The following is a 22077-nucleotide window of genomic DNA, read 5'->3' as shown; positions in this document are numbered from 1 at the left end:
GCCAAGCGAGAATTACCAAATCTTTGCTGCATTTTCCAAAACAAAAGCTGGCAGCATCTAGAACCCTGGAGGTACTTAGAGCCTCAAAGGCCACCTTGAACATATTACTGAGACCCTGGGTAAAGGACATTTTTCCCATGCAAAATGGCCTTCATTTCTGGCCACTTGGCCTGGCAGGCAGGGCAGTGCCAAGCAAGAAATTTACAAACTGTACTGGATTCTTCAAAAATGAAAGCTGCCCGCAACTAGGACGCTGCTAGTCCTTAGAGCCCCAGATGCCACCTTTCATCTGATACCCAGACCCTGGGCCAAAGACTTCATTTTCCCCATGGAAAATGGCCTCCATTTCTGGCCTCTCACCCTGACCAATAGGGTGGTGCCCAGCAAGAAATTTGCAATCTTTGCTGGATTTCTCCAAATCTAAAGCTGCCAGTAAGAAGTACCCTGCAAGTCCTTGGAGCCCCAAAAGTCACCTTTCATCTGACACCCAGACCCTGGGGAAAGGACTTCTTTTCCCATGGAAAATGGCTTCTCTTTGCAGCCATTTGCCCTGGCTAACAGGGCAGTGCCCAATCAGAAATTTTTAAGCGTTGCTGGATTCTTCCACAACTAAAGATGCCGGCAACTAGGAGCTTGCAAGTCCTTAGAGCCCCAAAGGTCACCTATAATTGATAGCCAGACCCTGGGGACATGACTTCTTTTCCCCATGGAAAATGGGGTCAGTTTGAGGCCACTCGCCCTGGCCATCTGCATTGTTCCCTTGTGAAATTTGTAAATTTTGCTGGATTCCTCCACAACTAAAGCTGCCAGCATCTAGGAGCTAGCAAGTCCTTAGAGCCCCAAAAGCCACCTGTCATTAATACCCAGACCTGGGAGACATCACTTCATTTTCCCCATGGAAAATGGCGTCAGTTTGAAGCCACTCGCCCTGGCAGAAAGTGGGGAGCCAAGCGAGAATTACCAAATCTTTACTGCATTTTTCGAAAAGAAAAGCTGGCAGCAACTGTAACCCTGGAAGTACTTAGAGCCTCAAAGGCCACCTTGAACATATTACTGAGACCCTAGCTAAGGGACATTTTTCCCATGCAAAATGGCCTCCATTTCTGGCCACTTGGCCTGGCAGGCAAGGCAGTGCCAAGCGAGAAATTTACAAACTGTGCTGGACTCCTCAAAAACGAAAGCTGCCATCAACTTGGACCCTGCAAGTCCTTAGAGCCCCAGATGCCACCTTTCATCTGATACCCAGACCCTTGGCCAATGACTTCATTTTCCCCATGGAAAATGGCCTCCATTTCTGGCCTCTCACCCTGACCAATAGGGTGCTGCTCAGCAAGAAAATTGCAATCTTTGCTGGATTTCTCCAAATCTAAAGCTGCCAGTAAGTAGTACCCTGCAAGTCCTTAGAGCCCCAAAGGCCACCTTTCATCTGACACCCAGACCCTGGGGAAAGGTCTTCTTTTTCCCCAAGGGAAATGGCCTCCGTTTGTACCCACTCACCCTGGCAGAAATTTGGGAGCCAAGCTAGAATTACCAAATCTTTCCTGGATTTTTCCAAAAGAAAAGCTGGCAGCAACTAGAACCCTGGAGGTACTTAGAGCCTCAAAGGCCACCTTAAACATATTACTGAGACCCTGGGTAAAGGACATTTTTCCCATGCAAAATGGCCTCCATTTCTGGCCACTTAGCCTGGCAGGCAGGGCAGTGCCAAGCGAGAAACTTACAATGTGTGCTGGACTCCTCAAAAGAGAAAGCTGGCAGCAACTCGGAGCCTGCAAGTCCTTAGAGCCCCAGATGCCACCTTTCATCTGATACCCAGACCCTGGGCCAATGACTTCATTTTCCCCATGGAAAATGGGGTCAGTTTGAGGACACTCGCCCTGGCCATCTGCATTGTTCCCTTGTGAAATTTGTAAATTTTGCTGGATTCCTCCACAACTAAAGCTGCCAGCATCTAGGAGCTAGCAAGTCCTTAGAGCCCCAAAAGCCACCTGTCATTAATACCCAGACCCGGGAGACATCACTTCATTTTCCCCATGGAAAATGGCGTCAGTTTGAAGCCACTCGCCCTGGCAGAAAGTGGGGAGCCAAGCGAGAATTACCAAATCTTTGCTGCATTTTTCCAAAAGAAAAGCTGGCAGCATCTAGAACCCTGGAGGTACTTAGAGCCTCAAAGGCCACCTTGAACATATTACTGAGACCCTGGGTAAAGGACATTTTTCCCATGCAAAATGGCCTTCATTTCTGGCCACTTGGCCTGGCAGGCAGGGCAGTGCCAAGCAAGAAATTTACAAACTGTACTGGATTCTTCAAAAATGAAAGCTGCCCGCAACTAGGACGCTGCTAGTCCTTAGAGCCCCAGATGCCACCTTTCATCTGATACCCAGACCCTGGGCCAAAGACTTCATTTTCCCCATGGAAAATGGCCTCCATTTCTGGCCTCTCACCCTGACCAATAGGGTGGTGCCCAGCAAGAAATTTGCAATCTTTGCTGGATTTCTCCAAATCTAAAGCTGCCAGTAAGTAGTACCATGCAAGTCCTTAGAGCCCCAAAGGCCACCTTTCATCTGACACCCAGACCCTGGGGAAAGGACCTTTTTTCCCCATGGGAAATGGCCTCCGTGTGCAGCCACTCGCCCTGGCAGAAATTTGGGAGCCAAGCTAGAATTACCAAATCGTTGCCGCATTTTTCCAAAAGAAAAGCTGGCAGCAACTAGAACCCTGGAAGTACTTAGAGCCTCAAAGGCCACCTTGAACATATTACTGAGACCCTGGGTAAAGGACATTTTTCCCATGCAAAATGGCCTCCATTTCTGGCCACTTAGCCTGGCAGGCAGGGCAGTGCCAAGCGAGAAACTTACAATGTGTGCTGGACTCCTCAAAAGAGAAAGCTGGCAGCAACTCGGAGCCTGCAAGTCCTTAGAGCCCCAGATGCCACCTTTCATCTGATACCCAGACCCTGGGCCAATGACTTCATTTTCCCCATGGAAAATGGCCTCCATTTCTGGCCTCTCACCCTGACCAATAGGGTGGTGCTCAGCAAGAAAATTGCAATCTTTGCTGGATTTCTCCAAATCTAAAGCTGCCAGTAAGTAGTACCCTGCAAGTCCTTAGAGCCCCAAAGGCCACCTTTCATCTGACACCCAGACCCTGGGGAAAGGTCTTCTTTTTCCCCAAGGGAAATGGCCTCCGTTTGTACCCACTCACCCTGGCAGAAATTTGGGAGCCAAGCTAGAATTACCAAATCTTTCTTGGATTTTTCCAAAAGAAAAGCTGGCAGCAACTAGAACCCTGGAGGTACTTAGAGCCTCAAAGGCCACCTTAAACATATTACTGAGACCCTGGGTAAAGGACATTTTTCCCATGCAAAATGGCCTCCATTTCTGGCCACTTAGCCTGGCAGGCAGGGCAGTGTCACGCGAGAAACTTACAATGTGTGCTGGACTCCTCAAAAGAGAAAGCTGGCAGCAACTCGGACCCTGCAAGTCCTTAGTGCCCCAGATGCCACCTTTCATCTGATACCCAGACCCTGGGCCAATGACTTCATTTTCCCCATGGAAAATGGGGTCAGTTTGAGGACACTCGCCCTGGCCATCTGCATTGTTCCCTTGTGAAATTTGTAAATTTTGCTGGATTCCTCCACAACTAAAGCTGCCAGCATCTAGGAGCTAGCAAGTCCTTAGAGCCCCAAAAGCCACCTGTCATTAATACCCAGACCCGGGAGACATCACTTCATTTTCCCCATGGAAAATGGCGTCAGTTTGAAGCCACTCGCCCTGGCAGAAAGTGGGGAGCCAAGCGAGAATTACCAAATCTTTGCCGCATTTTTCCAAAACAAAAGCTGGCAGCATCTAGAACCCTGGAAGTACTTAGAGCCTCAAAGGCCACCTTGAACATATTACTGAGACCCTGGGTAAAGGACATTATTCCCATGCAAAATGGCCTTCATTTCTGGCCACTTGGCCTGGCAGGCAGGGCAGTGCCAAGCAAGAAATTTACAAACTGTGCTGGACTCCTCAAAAATGAAAGCTGTCCGCAACTAGGACGCTGCTAGTCCTTAGAGCCCCAGATGCCACCTTTCATCTGATACCGAGACCCTCGGCCAATTTCATTTGCAGCCATGTACCTTGGCCAACAGGGCAGTGCCAGTGAGAAATTGGCCCAGGGTCTGGGCATCAGATTCATTTTCCCCACGGAAAATGGCCTCCATTTCTGGCCTCTCACCCTGACCAACCGGGTGGTGCCCAGCAAGAAATTTGCAATCTTTGCTGGATTTCTCCAAATCTAAAGCTGCCAGTAAGAAGTACCCTGCAAGTCCTTAGAGCCCCAAAAGTCACCTTTCATCTGACACCCAGACCCTGGGGAAAGGACTTCTTTTCCCATGGAAAATGGCTTCTCTTTGCAGCCATTTGCCCTGGCTAACAGGGCAGTGCCCAATCAGAAATTTTTAAGCGTTGCTGGATTCTTCCACAACTAAAGATGCCGGCAACTAGGAGCTTGCAAGTCCTTAGAGCCCCAAAGGTCACCTATAATTGATAGCCAGACCCTGGGGACATGACTTCTTTTCCCCATGGAAAATGGGGTCAGTTTGAGGCCACTCGCCCTGGCCATCTGCATTGTTCCCTTGTGAAATTTGTAAATTTTGCTGGATTCCTCCACAACTAAAGCTGCCAGCATCTAGGAGCTAGCAAGTCCTTAGAGCCCCAAAAGCCACCTGTCATTAATACCCAGACCCGGGAGACATCACTTCATTTTCCCCATGGAAAATGGCGTCAGTTTGAAGCCACTCGACCTGGCAGAAAGTGGGGAGCCAAGCGAGAATTACCAAATCTTTGCTGCATTTTTCCAAAAGAAAAGCTGGCAGCAACTGTAACCCTGGAAGTACTTAGAGCCTCAAAGGCCACCTTGAACATATTACTGAGACCCTAGCTAAGGGACATTTTTCCCATGCAAAATGGCCTCCATTTCTGGCCACTTGGCCTGGCAGGCAAGGCAGTGCCAAACAAGAAATTTACAAACTGTGCTGGACTCCTCAAAAACGAAAGCTGCCATCAACTCGGACCCTGCAAGTCCTTAGGGCCCCAAAAGCCACCTTTCGTCTGATACCCAGACCCTTGGCCAATGACTTCATTTTCCCCATGGAAAATGGCCTCCATTTCTGGCCTCTCACCCTGACCAATAGGGTGCTGCTCAGCAAGAAAATTGCAATCTTTGCTGGATTTCTCCAAATCTAAAGCTGCCAGTAAGTAGTACCCTGCAAGTCCTTAGAGCCCCAAAGGCCACCTTTCATCTGACACCCAGACCCTGGGGAAAGGACTTCTTTTTCCCCAAGGGAAATGGCCTCCGTTTGTACCCACTCACCCTGGCAGAAAGTGGGGAGCCAAGCTAGAATTACCAAATCTTTCCTGGATTTTTCCAAAAGAAAAGCTGGCAGCAACTAGAACCCTGGAAGTACTTAGAGCCTCAAAGGCCACCTTGAACATATTACTGAGACCCTGGGTAAAGGACATTTTTCCCATGCAAAATGGCCTCCATTTCTGGCCACTTAGCCTGGCAGGCAGGGCAGTGCCAAGCGAGAAACTTACAATGTGTGCTGGACTCCTCAAAAGAGAAAGCTGGCAGCAACTCGGACCCTGCAAGTCCTTAGAGCCCCAGATGCCACCTTTCATCTGATACCCAGACCCTGGGCCAATGACTTGATTTTCCCCATGGAAAATGGGGTCAGTTTGAGGCCACTCGCCCTGGCCATCTGCATTGTTCCCTTGTGAAATTTGTAAATTTTGCTGGATTCCTCCACAACTAAAGCTGCCAGCATCTAGGAGCTAGCAAGTCCTTAGAGCCCCAAAAGCCACCTGTCATTAATACCCAGACCTGGGAGACATCACTTCATTTCCCCCATGGAAAATGGCGTCAGTTTGAAGCCACTCGCCCTGGCAGAAAGTGGGGAGCCAAGCGAGAATTACCAAATCTTTGCTGCATTTTTCCAAAAGAAAAGCTGGCAGCATCTGTAACCCTGGAAGTACTTAGAGAGTCAAGGCCACCTTGAACATATTACTGAGACCCTGGGTAAAGGACATTTTTCCCATGCAAAATGGCCTCCATTTCTGGCCACTTGGCCTGGCAGGCAGAAGAGTGCCAAGCAAGAAATTTACAAACTGTGCTGGACTCCTCAAAAACGAAAGCTGCCATCAACTAGGACCCTGCAAGTCCTTAGGGCCCCAGATGCCACCTTTCATCTGATACCCAGACCCTGGGCCAAAGACTTCATTTTCCCCATGGAAAAAGGCCTCAATTTCTGGCCTCTCGCCCTGACCAACCGGGTCGTGCCCAGCAAGAAATCTGCAATCTTTGCTGGATTTCTCCAAATCTAAAGCTGCCAGTAAGAAGTATCCTGCAAGTCCTTAGAGCTCCAAAAGTCACCTTTCATCTGACACCCAGACCCTGGGGAAAGGTCTTCTTTTTCCCCAAGGGAAATGGCCTCCGTTTGTACCCACTCCCCCTGGCAGAAATTTGGGAGCCAAGCTAGAATTACCAGATCGTTGCCGCATTTTTCCAAAACAAAAGCTGGCAGCAACTAGAACCCTGGAAGTAATTAGAGACTCAAAGGCCACCTTGAACATATTACTGAGACCCTAGCTAAAGGACATTTTTCCCATGCAAAATGGCCTTCATTTCTGGCCACTTGGCCTGGCAGGCAGGGCGGTGCTAAGCAAGAAATTTACAAACTGTACTGGATTCTTCAAAAACAAAAGCTGCCAGCAACTAGGACGCTGCAAGTCCTTAGAGCCCCAGATGCCACCTTTCATCTGATACCCAGACCCTCGGCCAATTTCATTTGCAGCCATGTACCTTGGCCAACAGGGCAGTGCCAGTGAGAAATTGGCCCAGGGTCTGGGTATCAGATTCATTTTCCCCACGGAAAATGGCCTCCATTTCTGGCCTCTCACCCTGACCAACCGGGTGCTGCTCAGCAAGAAAATTGCAATCTTTGCTGGATTTCTCCAAATCTAAAGCTGCCAGTAAGTAGTACCCTGCAAGTCCTTAGAGCCCCAAAGGCCACCTTTCATCTGACACCCAGACCCTGGGGAAAGGTCTTCTTTTTCCCCAAGGGAAATGGCCTCCGTTTGTACCCACTCACCCTGGCAGAAATTTGGGAGCCAAGCTAGAATTACCAAATCTTTCCTGGATTTTTCCAAAAGAAAAGCTGGCAGCAACTAGAACCCTGGAGGTACGTAGAGCCTCAAAGGCCACCTTGAACATATTACTGAGACCCTGGGTAAAGGACATTTTTCCCATGCAAAATGGCCTTCATTTCTGGCCACTTAGCCTGGCAGGCAGGGCAGTGCCAAGCAAGAAATTTACAAACTGTACTGGACTCCTCAAAAGAGAAAGCTGCCATCAACTCGGAGCCTGCAAGTCCTTAGAGCCCCAAAGGTCACCTATAATTGATAGCCAGACCCTGGGGACATGACTTCTTTTCCCCATGGAAAATGGAGTCAGTTTGAGGCCACTCGCCCTGGCCATCTGCATTGTTCCCTTGTGAAATTTGTAAATTTTGCTGGATTCCTCCACAACTAAAGCTGCCAGCATCGAGGAGCTAGCAAGTCCTTAGAGCCCCAAAAGCCACCTGTCATTAATACCCAGACCCGGGAGACATCACTTCATTTTCCCCATGGAAAATGGCGTCAGTTTGAAGCCACTCGCCCTGGCAGAAAGTGGGGAGCCAAGCTAGAATTACCAAATCTTTCCTGGATTTTTCCAAAAGAAAAGCTGGCAGCAACTGTAACCCTGGAAGTACTTAGAGCCTCAAAGGCCACCTTGAACCTATTACTGAGACCCTAGCTAAAGGACATTTTTCCCATGCAAAATGGCCTCCATTTCTGGCCACTTGGCCTGGCAGGCAGGGCAGTGCCAAGCAAGAAATTTACAAACTGTACTGGATTCTTCAAAAACGAAAGCTGCCCGCAACTAGGACGCTGCAAGTCCTTAGAGCCCCAGATGCCACCTTTCATCTGATACCCAGATCCTGGGCCAATGACTTCATTTTCCCCATGGAAAATGGCCTCTATATCTAGCCTCTCACCCTGACCAACCGGGTGGTGCCCAGCAAGAAATTTGCAATCTTTGCAGGATTTCTCCAAATCTAAAGCTGCCGGTAAGTAGTACCCTGCAAGTCCTTAGAGCCCCAAAGGCCACCTTTCATCTGACACCCAGACCCTGGGGAAAGGACTTTTTTTCCCCATGGGAAATGGCCTCCGTTTGCAGCCACTCGCCCTGGCAGAAAGTGGGGAGCCAAGCTAGAATTACCAAATCGTTGCCGCATTTTTCCAAAACAAAAGCTGGCGGCAACTAGAAACCTGGAAGTACTTAGAGCCTCAAAGGCCACCTTGAACATATTACTGAGACCCTAGCTAAAGGACATTTTTCCCATGCAAAATGGCCTTCATTTCTGGCCACTTGGCCTGGCAGGCAGGGCAGTGCTGTTGTCTTCTTGTGAAGGCCGCGATGACCTGGTATCGGAGTCCAGCACTGCGATCTCCTCCTTGGGATCCCTTGTGGCCAATAACGGACGCTAACACCAATGTGGTGGACGGTTAAAGGCGTTTATTGAGGGGTCTCAAGGGTATTTATGGACTAAGGGGTTTCTCTGCGTCAGAAGGGGGTTTGGCTATACTTTCTAGGGTTAGTGTGGAGTGGAAAGTTACTGGCATCCATAGGTTAGGGGGGCTACACGTTTGGCTACATTCCATGGGTGATCCTTATCTATGGGGAGAGGGGTAGAAGGATTCCTGTAATTTTCCGTCACAGCCCGAAATCTTCCGAACGCCTGTACCTATGCCTACCACACAGTGCCAAGCGAGAAGCTTACAATGTGTGCTGGACTCCTCAAAAACGAAAGCTGGCAGCAACTCGGAGCCTGCAAGTCCTTAGAGCCCCAGATGCCACCTTTCATCTGATACCCAGACCCTGGGCCAATGACTTCATTTTCCCCATGGAAAATGGGGTCAGTTTGAGGCCACTCACCCTGGCTCTCTGCATTGTTGCCCTCTGTGAAATTTGCAAACTTGGCTGATTTTCTCCAAAACTAGAGCTGCTGGCAACGAGGAGCCTGCAAGTCCTTAGGGCCCCAGATGCCACCTTTCATCTGATACCCAGACCCTGGGCCAATGACTTCATTTTCCCCATGGAAAATGGCCTCCATTTCTGGCCTCTCACCCTGACCAATAGGGTGGTGCCCAGCAAGAAATTTGCAATCTTTGCAGGATTTCTCCAAATCTAAAGCTGCCAGTAAGTAGTACCCTGCAAGTCCTTAGAGCCCCAAAGGCCACCTTTCATCTGACACCCAGACCCTGGGGAAAGCACTTCTTTTTCCCATGGAAAATGGCCTCTCATTGCAGCCATTTGACCTGGCCAACAGGGCAGTGCCCAATGAGAAATTTTTAAACTTTGCTGCTTTCCTCCACAACTAAAGCTGCCGGCTACAAGGAGCTTGCAAATCCTTAGAGCCCTAAAAGCCACCTGTCACTGATACCCAGACCCTGGGGACAGGACTGTTGCAGACATCTTTCATGAAAAATCCTGTCTTAGGAGCAGTTTCAGCAACCAAAGTAAACAATGGTTATCTGCTGCTGTGGAATGCAACAGGTAGACCCTTGATTGGTCTCCTGTGGGTGTTTGGATTTCTTGACCACTCATGGCAGAGCTGGCTCTTCCTCTGTCGGGGACACAGATCTTGTTTATTCATTCTTTTCTATTCTTAGCTTAGCTAGCTTCTCAAGAAACCTTTTCCTTTCTATTGCTTTTTAGTATAGACCTAATGTAACATATATCATAAAATAATAAATCAAGCCTTCTGATCATGGAGTCAACATTCTCGTCTCTTCTTCACCCTGAAAACCCTTGTGACCACACACAGTCACAATTGGTGACCCCCGACTGAGGAGGACAATCATCACTTGGTGAGACCACCAGAGGAGCATTGCTACACTGGGTAAACCCCGAATGTGTGGCATTGATGGTTGCTTCACAAGTGACCACAGAAGTGGATTCTAGCCAGGAGCTGAAGAACTGAAGATCCGAATTTGGACAGAGTTCACAGCAAGGCTGACCACAAAGGGAACCTTCTGAAAAGCCTCCAGGAAGATGTTCAGAAAGCTCAGCTGCACCGTGCAGATAGCCAGAGAGTCCTGGACACTGTCACAAGGTACTGTTGGTTTTTCCCCTCCTAAAGATGAGGCCATTCACAGTTTGTGGCTGCTCATCTGGAGGACTCCTCCCCTAGAGGATGAGGTTCCATTCTCCCCTTCAGAGGAGAAACTTATTGCCCTCTGGCAAAAATGGGGTGAAGAGGACAGAATTCTCCTGTTGGAGACAGATCTCCATGAGTTTTTTCGATGGGCAAAGCTCTTTGGGTTTTTTACGAATGTGCTATATGCCCTCGATGTGTTTGTCTGGGAGTGTATGGGCTCCATTTTCCAATTCTTTTTATACCGGGGGTTCGGATGCCCCTCGATTTATCCAACCCTTTTGAAGCTCTTTCTAGTCTTGAAACGGAGAGCAGCTGTTTTTCCCTGGATTGCTTACTGCAAGGGGAAAGCCCCGTTCCCCCCAATTCCGGGGGAAGACCCTTTGGAGGGGGACGATCTGCTGCTTTCCAGCCCCCCTGAACCACAGTGGGGGGGCGAAGTTTCGCCCGCAGCCGAAGTTTTTTTTACTGCGTCTTCGGAGCATGCTCAGACGGAGCCGTTTGTTCCCCCCTCCCGTTGCTCTCGGGGGGGATGGGACTGGGCGGCGCCGCCCCGGCTGGCGCCGCGAGCACCGCCCCGGCCAGCGCCCCGAGCGCCGCCTCAACCCGCCCCGCGGGTGCGGGCGGTTCCCCGCGCGGCCCGTCCCGCGGCCGCCCCTCCGGGGGAGCCTGTGGGCGCTCCGGCCGCGGTTCCGCCGGCTTCCCTGCATGCATCTGAGGCCTCAGAGACACCGCTTCCCGCGGCTGCGCCGATGTTGCTGGGCAACAGCGATCCACCGCTCCCCCCGGCCGTCCCGCCGCCTTCTGCGACTGCGCTTCTGCAGCCGATGTCCGGCGCAGAAGAAGCTGCCGACCCCGTGCCGCCCCCGCCGCCTCCCCAGGTGGCCCCGCTGCCCGCCCCAGCAGTTCTGCCGCCTGCGGGGACTCCGTCCTCCGTGTCTGCGTCAGAGGCTGCCTTGGAGCCGGCGGCAGCTGCAGCGGCGCCTCCTGCATCCAGCGTGACTTCCTCCCCGAGTTTTTCGGGTTGTCCCGGGGCTGCCCCTACGGGGGGAGCTGGGACAGGGGAAGAGGGCGTCAGCCTGTCCTTCCGTGGAGGAGGCATGGCCCGACAGCTGGCTGTGGGTGCAGCCTGGCTGCCTGTTTTCAAGATCAGCATACTTGGCGGGTTGGGGGGTGTTTGGTCCGGGTTTTCCCCTGGGGGATGCGAATCTCTCTGCCGCCCCTCGTGCGCCCCAGCGGCGAGGGGGAGGTGGGTCCCGAAAGTTCTGCCCCTGGTCCCCAGCCCAGAGGGGGTGGAGGTGGTGCTGTGAGGCAGATGGGAGGAACACCTGTTGCATTTGCATTGCAGAGGCAGAGGGCACAGCAGGAAGCGAGCATCGCTTGTCTGCTGTGGGGAAAGGACATCCCCAGACCCGAGACGAAGTTTCTCGGGACAGTTTCTGTCTTCCCATTGCCGGCATGCCTCGGTGATTTTGGGGAAAGGAAGCGTTTGGTCACCCCTTCTGCCATTGTACTGGCAGCAGGGTGCGGGTCTGTGCCAATGCAGAGCCTGCCTCGGGGGCTGGGCCTGGGCTGTCTGGCTTGGTTGCTTGGGCCAGGGCTACCTCCCGGCCTCCTGTTGGGTTTGGGGGCTTTGCTTCCCCCTTCTGGTCCTGGGCCACCTTTCTGTGGGCCAGGTCTGGGGTTCCTGATCCTTCCACATGGGCCAGGGCCCCCAAGGGCCTCTCTCTGGCTCCTCTGCTGCTGCTGCTCTTTCCAACAAGACAAAAAAAAAAAAATTTAAATGAATAAAAAAGGGTGAAAGAGCTGGCAGCAGCTCAGAGGCATTGAGCAGAGGCATTGAGGAGCCAGGGATTGGCTTCAGCCCAAGTTGTTCAATAAAGGGCTGTGGCAAGACATTTCAGAAACTTTCTCGAAATTGTTTGAAGACTTTCAATGGACTATTGATAACTATTGATGGACTTTTCTGTAGCAAGCCTGTTTCAGGACCAAAAGAAACTTTCAGATATGGCAAAGAGGAACATCTTCAAGCCATGGACTTTTCCTGAAACTCAGCTGCTTGGACTTGAATTTTCTTTGCATTGTTTTTTCATTTTCTTATATTATAGAATTGTTTTAGTAATATGATAGAATTTTATGTTCTACAGGTGAAGAAATTCCCAGTGCATTCCACAGGAGCACTTGAGTGGAGTTTGATTGGCAACAGATAACCTGTCAAGTGTTTGTCTTTTTCTTTGGCATGAGTACAGCAGAGAAAATTACAAACACTTTTTCCTTTTAATTTAACTAAATAAAAAAAGGTAACAAGTCGCAGACATCTTTCATGAAAAATCCTGTCTTAGGAGCAGTTTCAGCAACCAAAGTAAACAATGGTTATCTGCTGCTGTGGAATGCAACAGGTAGACCCTTGATTGGTCTCCTGTGGGTGTTTGGATTTCTTGACCACTCATGGCAGAGCTGGCTCTTCCTCTGTCGGGGACACAGATCTTTGTTATTCATTCTTTTCTATTCTTAGCTTAGCTAGCTTCTCAAGAAACCTTTTCCTTTCTATTGCTTTTTAGTATAGTCTAATGTAACATATATCATAAAATAATAAATCAAGCCTTCTGATCATGGAGTCAACATTCTCGTCTCTTCTTCACCCTGAAAACCCTTGTGACCACAGTCACGCAGGACTTCATTTTCCCCATGGAAAATGGGGTCAGTTTGAGGCCACACGCCCTGGCTATCTGCATTGTTGCCCTCTGTGACATTTGCAAACTTGGCTGATTTTCTCCAAAACTAGAGCTGCTGGCAACGAGGAGCCTGCAAGCCCTTAGGGCCCCAGATGCCACCTTTCGTGTGATACCCACACCCTGGGCCAATGATTTCATTTTCCCTATGGAAAATGGCCTCCATTTCTGGCCTCTCACCCTGACCAATAGGGTGGTGCCCAGCAAGAAATTTGCAATTTTTGCTGGATTTCTCCAAATCTAAAGCTGCCAGTAAGAAGTACCCTGCAAGTCCTTAGAGCCCCAAAGGCCACCTTTCATCTGACACCCAGAGCCTGGGGAAAGGACTTCTTTTTCCCCATGGAAAATGGCTTCTCTTTGCAGCCATTTACCCTGGCTAAGAGGGCAGTGACCAATCAGAAACTTTTAAGCGTTGCTGGATTCCTCCACAACTAAAGATGCCGGCGACTAGGAGCTTGCAAGTCCTTAGAGCCCCAAAGGCCACCTATAATTGATAGCCAGACCCTGGGGACATGACTTCTTTTCCCCATGGAAAATGGGGTCAGTTTGAGGCCACTCGCCCTGGCCATCTGCATTGTTCCCTTGTGAAATTTGTAAATTTTGCTGGATTCCTCCACAACTAAAGCTGCCAGCATCTAGGAGCTAGCAAGTCCTTAGAGCCCCAAAAGCTACCTTTCATCTGACACCCAGACCCTGGGGAAAGGACTTCTTTTTCCCATGGAAAATGGCCTCTCTTTGCAGCCATTTGACTTGGCAGAAAAGGGCAGTGCCCAATGAGAAATTTTTAAACTTTGCTGCTTTCCTCCACAACTAAAGCTGCCGGCTACAAGGAGCTTGCAAATCCTTAGAGCCCTAAAAGCCACCTGTCATTGATAGCCAGACCCTGGGGACACGACTACATTTTCCCCATGGAAAACGGGGTCAGTTTGAGGCCGCTCGCCCTGGCCATCTGCATTGTTCCCTTGTGAAATTTGTAAATTTTGCTGGATTCCTCCACAACTAAAGCTGCCAGCATCTAGGAGCTAGCAAGTCCTTAGAGCCCCAAAGGCCACCTTTCATCTGACACCCAGACCCTGGGGAAAGGACTTCTTTATCCCCATGGAAAATGGCGTCAGTTTGAGGCCACTCGCCCTGGCAGAAAGTGGGGAGCCAAGCGAGAATTACCAAATCTTTCCTGGATTTTTCGAAAAGAAAAGCTGGCAGCAACTGTAACCCTGGAAGTACTTAGAGCCTCAAAGGCCACCTTGAACATATTACTGAGACCCTAGCTAAAGGACATTTTTCCCATGCAAAATGGCCTCCATTTCTGGCCACTTGGCCTGGCAGGAGAGGCAGTGCCAATCAGAAATTTACAAACTGTGCTGGACTCCTCAAAAATGAAAGCTGCCATCAACTCGGACCCTGCAAGTCCTTAGGGCCCCAAAAGCCCCCTTTCATCTGATACCCAGACCCTTGGCCAATGACTTCATTTTCCCCATGGAAAATGGCCTCCATTTCTGGCCTCTCACCCTGACCAATAGGGTGCTGCTCAGCAAGAAAATTGCAATCTTTGCTGGATTTCTCCAAATCTAAAGCTGCCAGTAAGTAGTACCCTGCAAGTCCTTAGAGCCCCAAAGGCCACCTTTCATCTGACACCCAGACCCTGGGGAAAGGACTTCTTTTTCCCCAAGGGAAATGGCCTCCGTTTGTACCCACTCACCCTGGCAGAAATTTGGGAGCCAAGCTAGAATTACCAAATCTTTCCTGCATTTTTCCAAAAGAAAAGCTGGCAGCAACTGTAACCCTAGAAGTACTTAGAGCCCCAAAAGCCACCTTTCATCTGATACCCAAACCCTTGGCCAATGACTTCATTTTCCCCATGGAAAATGGCCTCCCTTTCTGGCCTCTCACCCTGACCAACCGGGTCGTACCCAGCAAGAAATTTTGAAACTTTGCTGGATTTCTCCAAATTTAAAGCTGCCAGTAAGTAGTACCGTGCAAGTCCTTAGAGCCCCAAAGGCCATCTTTCATCTGACACCCAGACCCTGGGGAAAGGACTTCTTTTTCCCATGGAAAATGGCCTCTCATTTTGCCGCCATTTGCCCTGGTCAACAGGGCAGTGCCCAATGAGAAATTTTTAAACTTTGCTGCTTTCCTCCACAACTAAAGCTGCCGGCTACAAGGAGCTTGCAAATCCTTAGAGCCCTAAAAGCCACCTGTCATTGATACCCAGACCCTGGGGACAGGACTTCATTTTCCGCATGGAAAATGGGGTCATTTTGAGGCCACTCGCCCTGGCTCTCTGCATTGTTGCCCTCTGTGACATTTGCAAACTTGGCTGATTTTCTCTAAAACTAGAGCTGCTGGCAACGAGGAGCCTGCAAGTCCTTAGGGCCCCAGATGCCACCTTTCGTGTGATACCCACACTCTGGGCCAATGATTTCATTTTCCCCACGGAAAATGGCCTCCATTTCTGGCCTCTCACCCTGACCAATAGGGTGGTGCCCAGCAAGAAATTTGCAATCTTTGCTGGATTTCTCCAAATCTAAAGCTGCCAGCATCTAGGAGCTAGAAGTCCTGAGAGCCCCAAAGGCCACTTTTCATCTGACACCCAGACCCTGGGGAAAGGACTTCTTTTTCCCCATGGGAAATGGCCTCGGTTTGCAGCCACTCACCCTGGCAGAAAGTGGGGAGCCAAGCTAGAATTACCAAATTGTTGCCGCATTTTTCCAAAAGAAAAGCTGGCAGCAACTGTAACCCTGGAAGTACGTAGAGCCTCAAAGGCCACCTTGAACATATTACAGAGACCCTAGCTAAAGGACATTTTTCCCATGCAAAATGGCCTCCATTTCTGGCCACTTGGCCTGGCAGGCAGGGCTGTGCCAAGCAAGAAATTTACAAACTGTGCTGGATTCTTCAAACTGAAAGCTGCCAGCAACTAGGACCCTGCAAGTCCTTAGAGCCCCAGATGCCACCTTTCATCTGATACCCAGACCCTTGGCCAATGACTTCATTTTCCCCATGGAAAATGGCCTCGATTTCTGGCCGCTCACCCTGACCATGAGGGTGGTGCCCAGCAAGAAATTTGCAATCTTTGCTGGATTTCTCCAAATCTAAAGCTGCCAGTAAGAAGTACCCTGCAAGTCCTTAGAGCCCCAAAGGCCACCTTTCATCTGACACCCAGACCCTGGGGAAAGGACTTCTTTATCCCCATGGAAAATGGCTTCTCTTTGCAGCCATTTTCCCTGGCTAACAGGGCAGTGCCCAATGAGAAATTTTTAAGCGTTGCTGGATTCTTCCACAACTAAAGATGCCGGCAACTAGGAGCTTGCAAGTCCTTAGAGCCCCAAAGGTCACCTATAATTGATAGCCAGACCCTGGGGATATGACTTCTTTTCCCCATGGAAAATGGGGTCAGTTTGAGGCCACTCGCCCTGGCCATCTGCATTGTTCCCTTGTGAAATTTGTAAATTTTGCTGGATTCCTCCACAACTAAAGCTGCCAGCATCTAGGAGCTAGCAAGTCCTGAGAGCCCCAAAGGCCACCTTTCATCTGACACCCAGACCCTGGGGAAAGGACTTCTTTTTCCCATGGAAAATGGCCTCTCATTTTGCCGCCATTTGCCCTGGTCAACAGGGCAGTGCCCAATGAGAAATTTTTAAACTTTGCTGCTTTCCTCCACAACTAAAGCTGCCGGCTACAAGGAGCTTGCAAATCCTTAGAGCCCTAAAAGCCACCTGTCATTGATACCCAGACCCTGGGGACAGGACTACATTTTCCCCATGGAAAATGGGGTCAGTTTGAGGCCGCTCGCCCTGGCCATCTGCATTGTTCCCTTGTGAAATTTGTAAATTTTGCTGGATTCCTCCACAACTAAAGCTGCCAGCATCTAGGAGCTAGCAAGTCCTGAGAGCCCCAAAGGCCACCTTTCATCTGACACCCAGACCCTGGGGAAAGGACTTCTTTATCCCCATGGGAAATGCCCTCCGTTTGTACCCACTCGCCCTGGCAGAAAGTGGGGAGCCAAGCGAGAATTACCAAATCTTTGCTGGATTTTTCGAAAAGAAAAGCTGGCAGCAACTGTAACGCTGGAAGTACTTAGAGCCTCAAAGGCCACCTTGAACATATTACTGAGACCCTAGCTAAGGGACATTTTTCCCATGCAAAATGGCCTCCATTTCTGGCCACTTGGCCTGGCAGGCAAGGCAGTGCCAAGCGAGAAATTTACAAACTGTGCTGGACTCCTCAAAAACGAAAGCTGCCATCAACTCGGACCCTGCAAGTCCTTAGGGCCCCAAAAGCCACCTTTCATCTGATACCCAGACCCTTGGCCAATGACTTCATTTTCCCCATGGAAAATGGCCTCCATTTCTGGCCTCTCACCCTGGCAGAAAGTGGGGAGCCAAGCTAGAATTACCAAATCTTAGCTGGATTTTTCCAAAAGAAAAGCTGGCAGCAATTAGGACCCTGGAAGTACTTAGAGCCTCAAAGGCCACCTTGAACATATTACTGAGACCCTGGCTAAGGGACATTTTTCCCATGCAAAATGGCCTTCATTTGTGGCCACTTGGCCTGTCAGGCAGGGCAGTGCCAAGCAAGAAATTTACAAACTGTGCTGGACTCTTCCAAAACGAAAGCTGCCAGCAACTAGGACCCTGCAAGTCCCTAGGGACTCGAAGGCCACCTTTCAAATGATAGCCAGACCCTGGGGAAATAACTTCTTTTTCTCACGGAAATATTCCTCTTTCTGCAGCCACTCGCGCCTTCCGACAGGGCGTTACCAAGCTCAAAATTGCAAACTTTGCTGGATTTCTCCACAACTAAAGCAGCCAGCAACTAGGACCCTGTAAGTCCTTAGAGCCCCAAGACAACCTTTCTTCTGATACCCAGACTCTGTGGAAATTGCTCCTTCTTCCCATGCAAAATGGCTTCTCTCTGCGGCCTCTCGCCCTGTCCAACAGGGCTGTGCCCTACTCCAAACGGGTAAACTCTGCTGGATTTCTCCAAAACTAAAGCTGCCAGAAACTTGGACTCTGCAAGGCCTTTGAGCCCTAAGAGTCACCTTTCAACTGATACCCAGACCCTGAAGAAAGGACTTCTTTTCCACATGGAAAATGGCCTCCGTTTGAGGCCACTCACTCTGGGCGACAGGGTGCGTCCATGTTAGAAATTGGCAAACTTTGCTGGATTTATCCAAAACAAAAGCAGCCAGCAACTAGGACCCTGCACGTCCTTAGAGCCCCAAGAAAACCTTTCTTCTGATACCCAGATTCTGGGGAAATGACTCCTTCTTCCCATGGAAAATTGCCTCTGTTTGTGGTCACTCGCCCTGTCCAACAGGGCTGTGCCATACTCCAAATGGGAAAAGTCTGCTGGATATCTCCAAAGCTAAAGAAGCCAGCAACTGGCAACCTGCAAGGCCTTTGAGCCCTAACAGTCACCTTTCATCTGATACCCAGACCCTGACGAAAGGACTTCTTTTCCACATGGAAAATGGCCTCCGTTTGAGGCCACTCGCTCTGGCTGAGAAGGCAGTGCCAGGTAAGAGATTGGCCAACTTTGCTGTATTTCTCCAAAATTAAAGCTGCCAGCAACTAGGACCCTGCAAGGCCTTAGAGCCCCAAGGCCACCTTTCAACTGATACCCAGACCCTGAGGAAATGAATTCTTTTCCACATGGAAAAATGCCTCTGTTTGCGACCCCTCACCCTGTCCAACAGGGCGGTACGAAGCGCGAAATTGGAAATCTTTCTGGATTTCTCCAAAACTAAAGCTGCCAGAAACTAGGACCCTGCAAGGTCGCAGAGCCTCAAAGGCCACCTTTCATCTGAAATTCGGACAGTGGTAAATGACTTCCTATTCCTACGGAAAGAGGGCTCGGTTTGCAGCCACAGGCCCTGCCCGACAAGGCAGTGCCAAGCTAGAAAAGGGCACACTTTGCTGGATTTCTCCAAAACTAAAGCTGCCACCAGGTAGGACCCTGCACTTCCTGAGAGCCCCAAGGCCACCATTCATCTGATACCAAAACCCTGGGGAGAGGACTACTTTTACCCATGGAAAATGGACTCTGTTTGGAGCAACTCAATCCTTGCCAACAGGGCGGTGCCCAGGTAGAAATGGGCAAACCTTGTTGGATTTCTCCAAAACTAAAGCTTCCAACAACTAGGACCCTGCACGTACTTAGACCCCAAGGCCACCTTTCATCTGATACCCAGACTCTATGGAAATGACTCCTTTTTTCTCATGGAAAATTGCCTCCCTTTGCAGCCACTCACCCTGTCCAACTGGGATGTGCCATGCTCCAAACAGGAAAACCTTGCTGGATTTCTCCCAAACTAAAGCTTCTAGCAACTAGGACCCTGAAAGGTTTTATAGTTCTAAAATGCAGCTTTCAACTGATACCTGAACTGTGAGGAAAGGACTGCTTTCCACGTGGAAAATGGCCTGCATTTGAGGCCACTCACTCTGGCCGACAGGGCAGTATCAGGTAAGAAATGCGCAAAGTTTGCTGTATTTCTCCAAAACTAAAGCAGCCAGCAACTAGGACCCCGCAAGATTTTGAGCCCAAAAAGTCAACTACCAAGTGATACCAGGCCCTGGGGAAAGGATTTTTTTATCCCACAGAAAATGGCCTCAATCAGCAGCATCTCGCTCTGGCTGAGAGTGCGGACCCAAGAAAGAATTGGGCACACTTTGATGGATTTCTCCAAAGCTAAAGCTGCCAGCTACTAGGACCCTGCATGTCCTTAGAGACCCAAGGCCACCATTCATCTGATACCAGAACCCTGGGGAGAGGACTTCTTTTCTTCCATGGAAAATGGACTCTGTTTGAATTAACTCAATCCTTGCCAACAGGGTGGTGCCGAGGTAGAAATGGCAACCTTGTTGGATTTCGCCCAAACTAAATCTGCCAGTAACTAGGACCCTGCAAAGTCTTAGCGCCCGAAAAATCACCTTTCAACTGATACCCAGACCCTGAGGAAATGACTTCTTTTCCACACGGAAAAATGCCTCTGTTTGCGGCCACCCGCCCCTTCCGTCAGGGTGCTACAAAGGGCAAAATTGGCAAACTTTGCTGGATTTCTCCAAAACTAAAGAAGCCAGCAACTGGGCCCTGCAAGGTTGCAGAGCCTCAAAGGCCACCTTTCATCTGAAATTCGGACAGTGGTAAATGACTTCCTATTCCTACGGAAAGAGGGCTCGGTTTGCAGCCACAGGCCCTGCCCGACAAGGCAGTGCCAAGCTAGAAAAGGGCACACTTTGCTGGATTTCTCCAAAACTAAAGCTGCCACCAGGTAGGACCCTGCACTTCCTGAGAGCCACAAGGCCACCTTTCATCTGATACCAGGACCCTGGGGAGAGGACTATTTTTACCCATGGAAAATGGACTCTGTTTGGAGCAACTCAATCCTTGCCAACAGGGCGGTGCCCAGGTAGAAATGCGCAACCTTGTTGGATTTCTCCAAAACTTAACTGGCCAGTTACTAGGACCCTGCAAAGCTGTAGGGCCGCAAAAGTGACCTTTCAATTGATACCCAGACCCTGAGGAAAGGACTTCTTTTTGACACAGAAAATGGCCTCCGTTTGAGGCCACTTGCTCTGGCCAACAGGGAGGTGCCAGGTTAGCAGTTGGCAAGCTTTGCTGGATTTCTCCAGAACTAAATCTGCCAGTTACAAGGACCCTGCAAGTCCATAGAGCCCTAAAAGTCACCTTTCAACTGATACGCAGACCCTGGGGAAATTACTTCTTTTTCCCATGGAAAAGGGCCTACCTTTTCAAACCCTCACCCTGGTAGACTGTGATGTGCCATGCAAGAAATTTCCAAATTTTGCTAGATTTCTCCAAAACTAAAACCGCGAGAAAGTAAGACTTCTCCAATACTAAGCGCCCCGAAAACCACCTTTTATCTGATACCCAGACTCTGGGGAAATGATATAATTTTCCCATTGAATACAGCCTCCATTTGCAGCCACTCCCCCTGGTAGAATGAGATGTGCCAAGCGAGAAATTGGAATACTTTGCTGGCTTTCTCCACAACTAAAGCTGCCAGCAACAAAGATCCTGCAAGTCCTTAGAGCCCTAAAGGCCAACTTTCATCTGATACCCAAACTGTGGGGAAATTTCTTCTTTTTCCCATGGAAAATGGCATCCGTTTGCAGACACTCACCCTGGCCGACAGGGTGGTGCCAAGATCGAAATTGGCAGACTTTGTTCTTTGTCAAGAACTAAATCTCCCAGCAAGTAGGACCCTGCAAGGCGTTTGAACCCCAATGGCCGCATTTCAACTGACCGCCAGACCCTAGGGAAATGACATCTTTTTCCCATGGAAAGTGGACTTCATTTGGGGTCACTCGCCTTGGCCGACACAGCGATGTCAAGCTCAAAATTGGCAAACTTTGCTGGATTTTTCCAAAACTAAACCTGCCAGTAACTAGGACCCTGCAAATCCTTAGCAGCCCAATGGCCACCTTTGAACTGATACCCAGAACCTGGGGAAAGGACTTCTTTTTCCCAGGGAAAATGGCCTCCGTTTGCGGCCACTCACCCTGACTGACAGGGTTGTGCCAATTGTGAAATTAGCAAACTTTGCTGGATTTCTCCAAAACTAAAGCTGCCAGCAACTAGGACCCTGCAAGTCCTTAGAGCCCCAAAGGGCAATGATAAACTGATCCGCAGACCATGGGGAAATGACTTTGTTTTCCCATGGAAAATGGCCTCTGTTTTCGGCCACTCACCCTAGGCGAAAGTGCGGTGATAAGCTCAAACTTGGCAAACTTTGCTGTATTTCTCCAAAACTAAAGCTGCCAGCAACTAGGACCCTTAAAGTCTTTTGCAGCCCCATGGCCAGCTTTCAAGTGATACCCAGACCCTCTGGAATTGACTTCTTTTTTCAATATGGCCTCAATTTGGGGCCACTTGCCCTGACATGGCAGGGCCATGCTAGAAATTGGCAAACTTTGCAGGATTTCTCCAAAACTAAAGCTGTCAGCAATGAGGACCCTGCAAGTCCTTAGAGCCCCAAAGGCCACCTTTCATCTGCTACCCAGACCCTGGGGAAATGACTTCTTTTTCCCATGGAAAATGGCCTCGCTTCGCAACCCCTCTGAATGGCAGACCGTGACG

The 22077-nt window shown here is 49.8% G+C and overlaps 1 protein-coding gene across 1 annotated transcript; it reads right to left on the bottom strand.

Moving 5' to 3' along the window:
- Positions 1–10708: 10708 nt before the first annotated feature.
- On the bottom strand, positions 10709–11236 carry LOC136565810 (synapsin-1-like). Its single transcript, XM_066564618.1, has one exon. The coding sequence runs from the start codon at positions 11234–11236 to the stop codon at positions 10709–10711; it is 528 nt and encodes a 175-aa protein (XP_066420715.1).
- Positions 11237–22077: the final 10841 nt, after the last annotated feature.

Source organism: Molothrus aeneus, chromosome 23, assembly GCF_037042795.1.
Source record: "Molothrus aeneus isolate 106 chromosome 23, BPBGC_Maene_1.0, whole genome shotgun sequence".
NCBI classification, from domain to species: domain Eukaryota; kingdom Metazoa; phylum Chordata; class Aves; order Passeriformes; family Icteridae; genus Molothrus; species Molothrus aeneus.
This window is presented reverse-complemented; position numbering and strand designations above follow the sequence as displayed.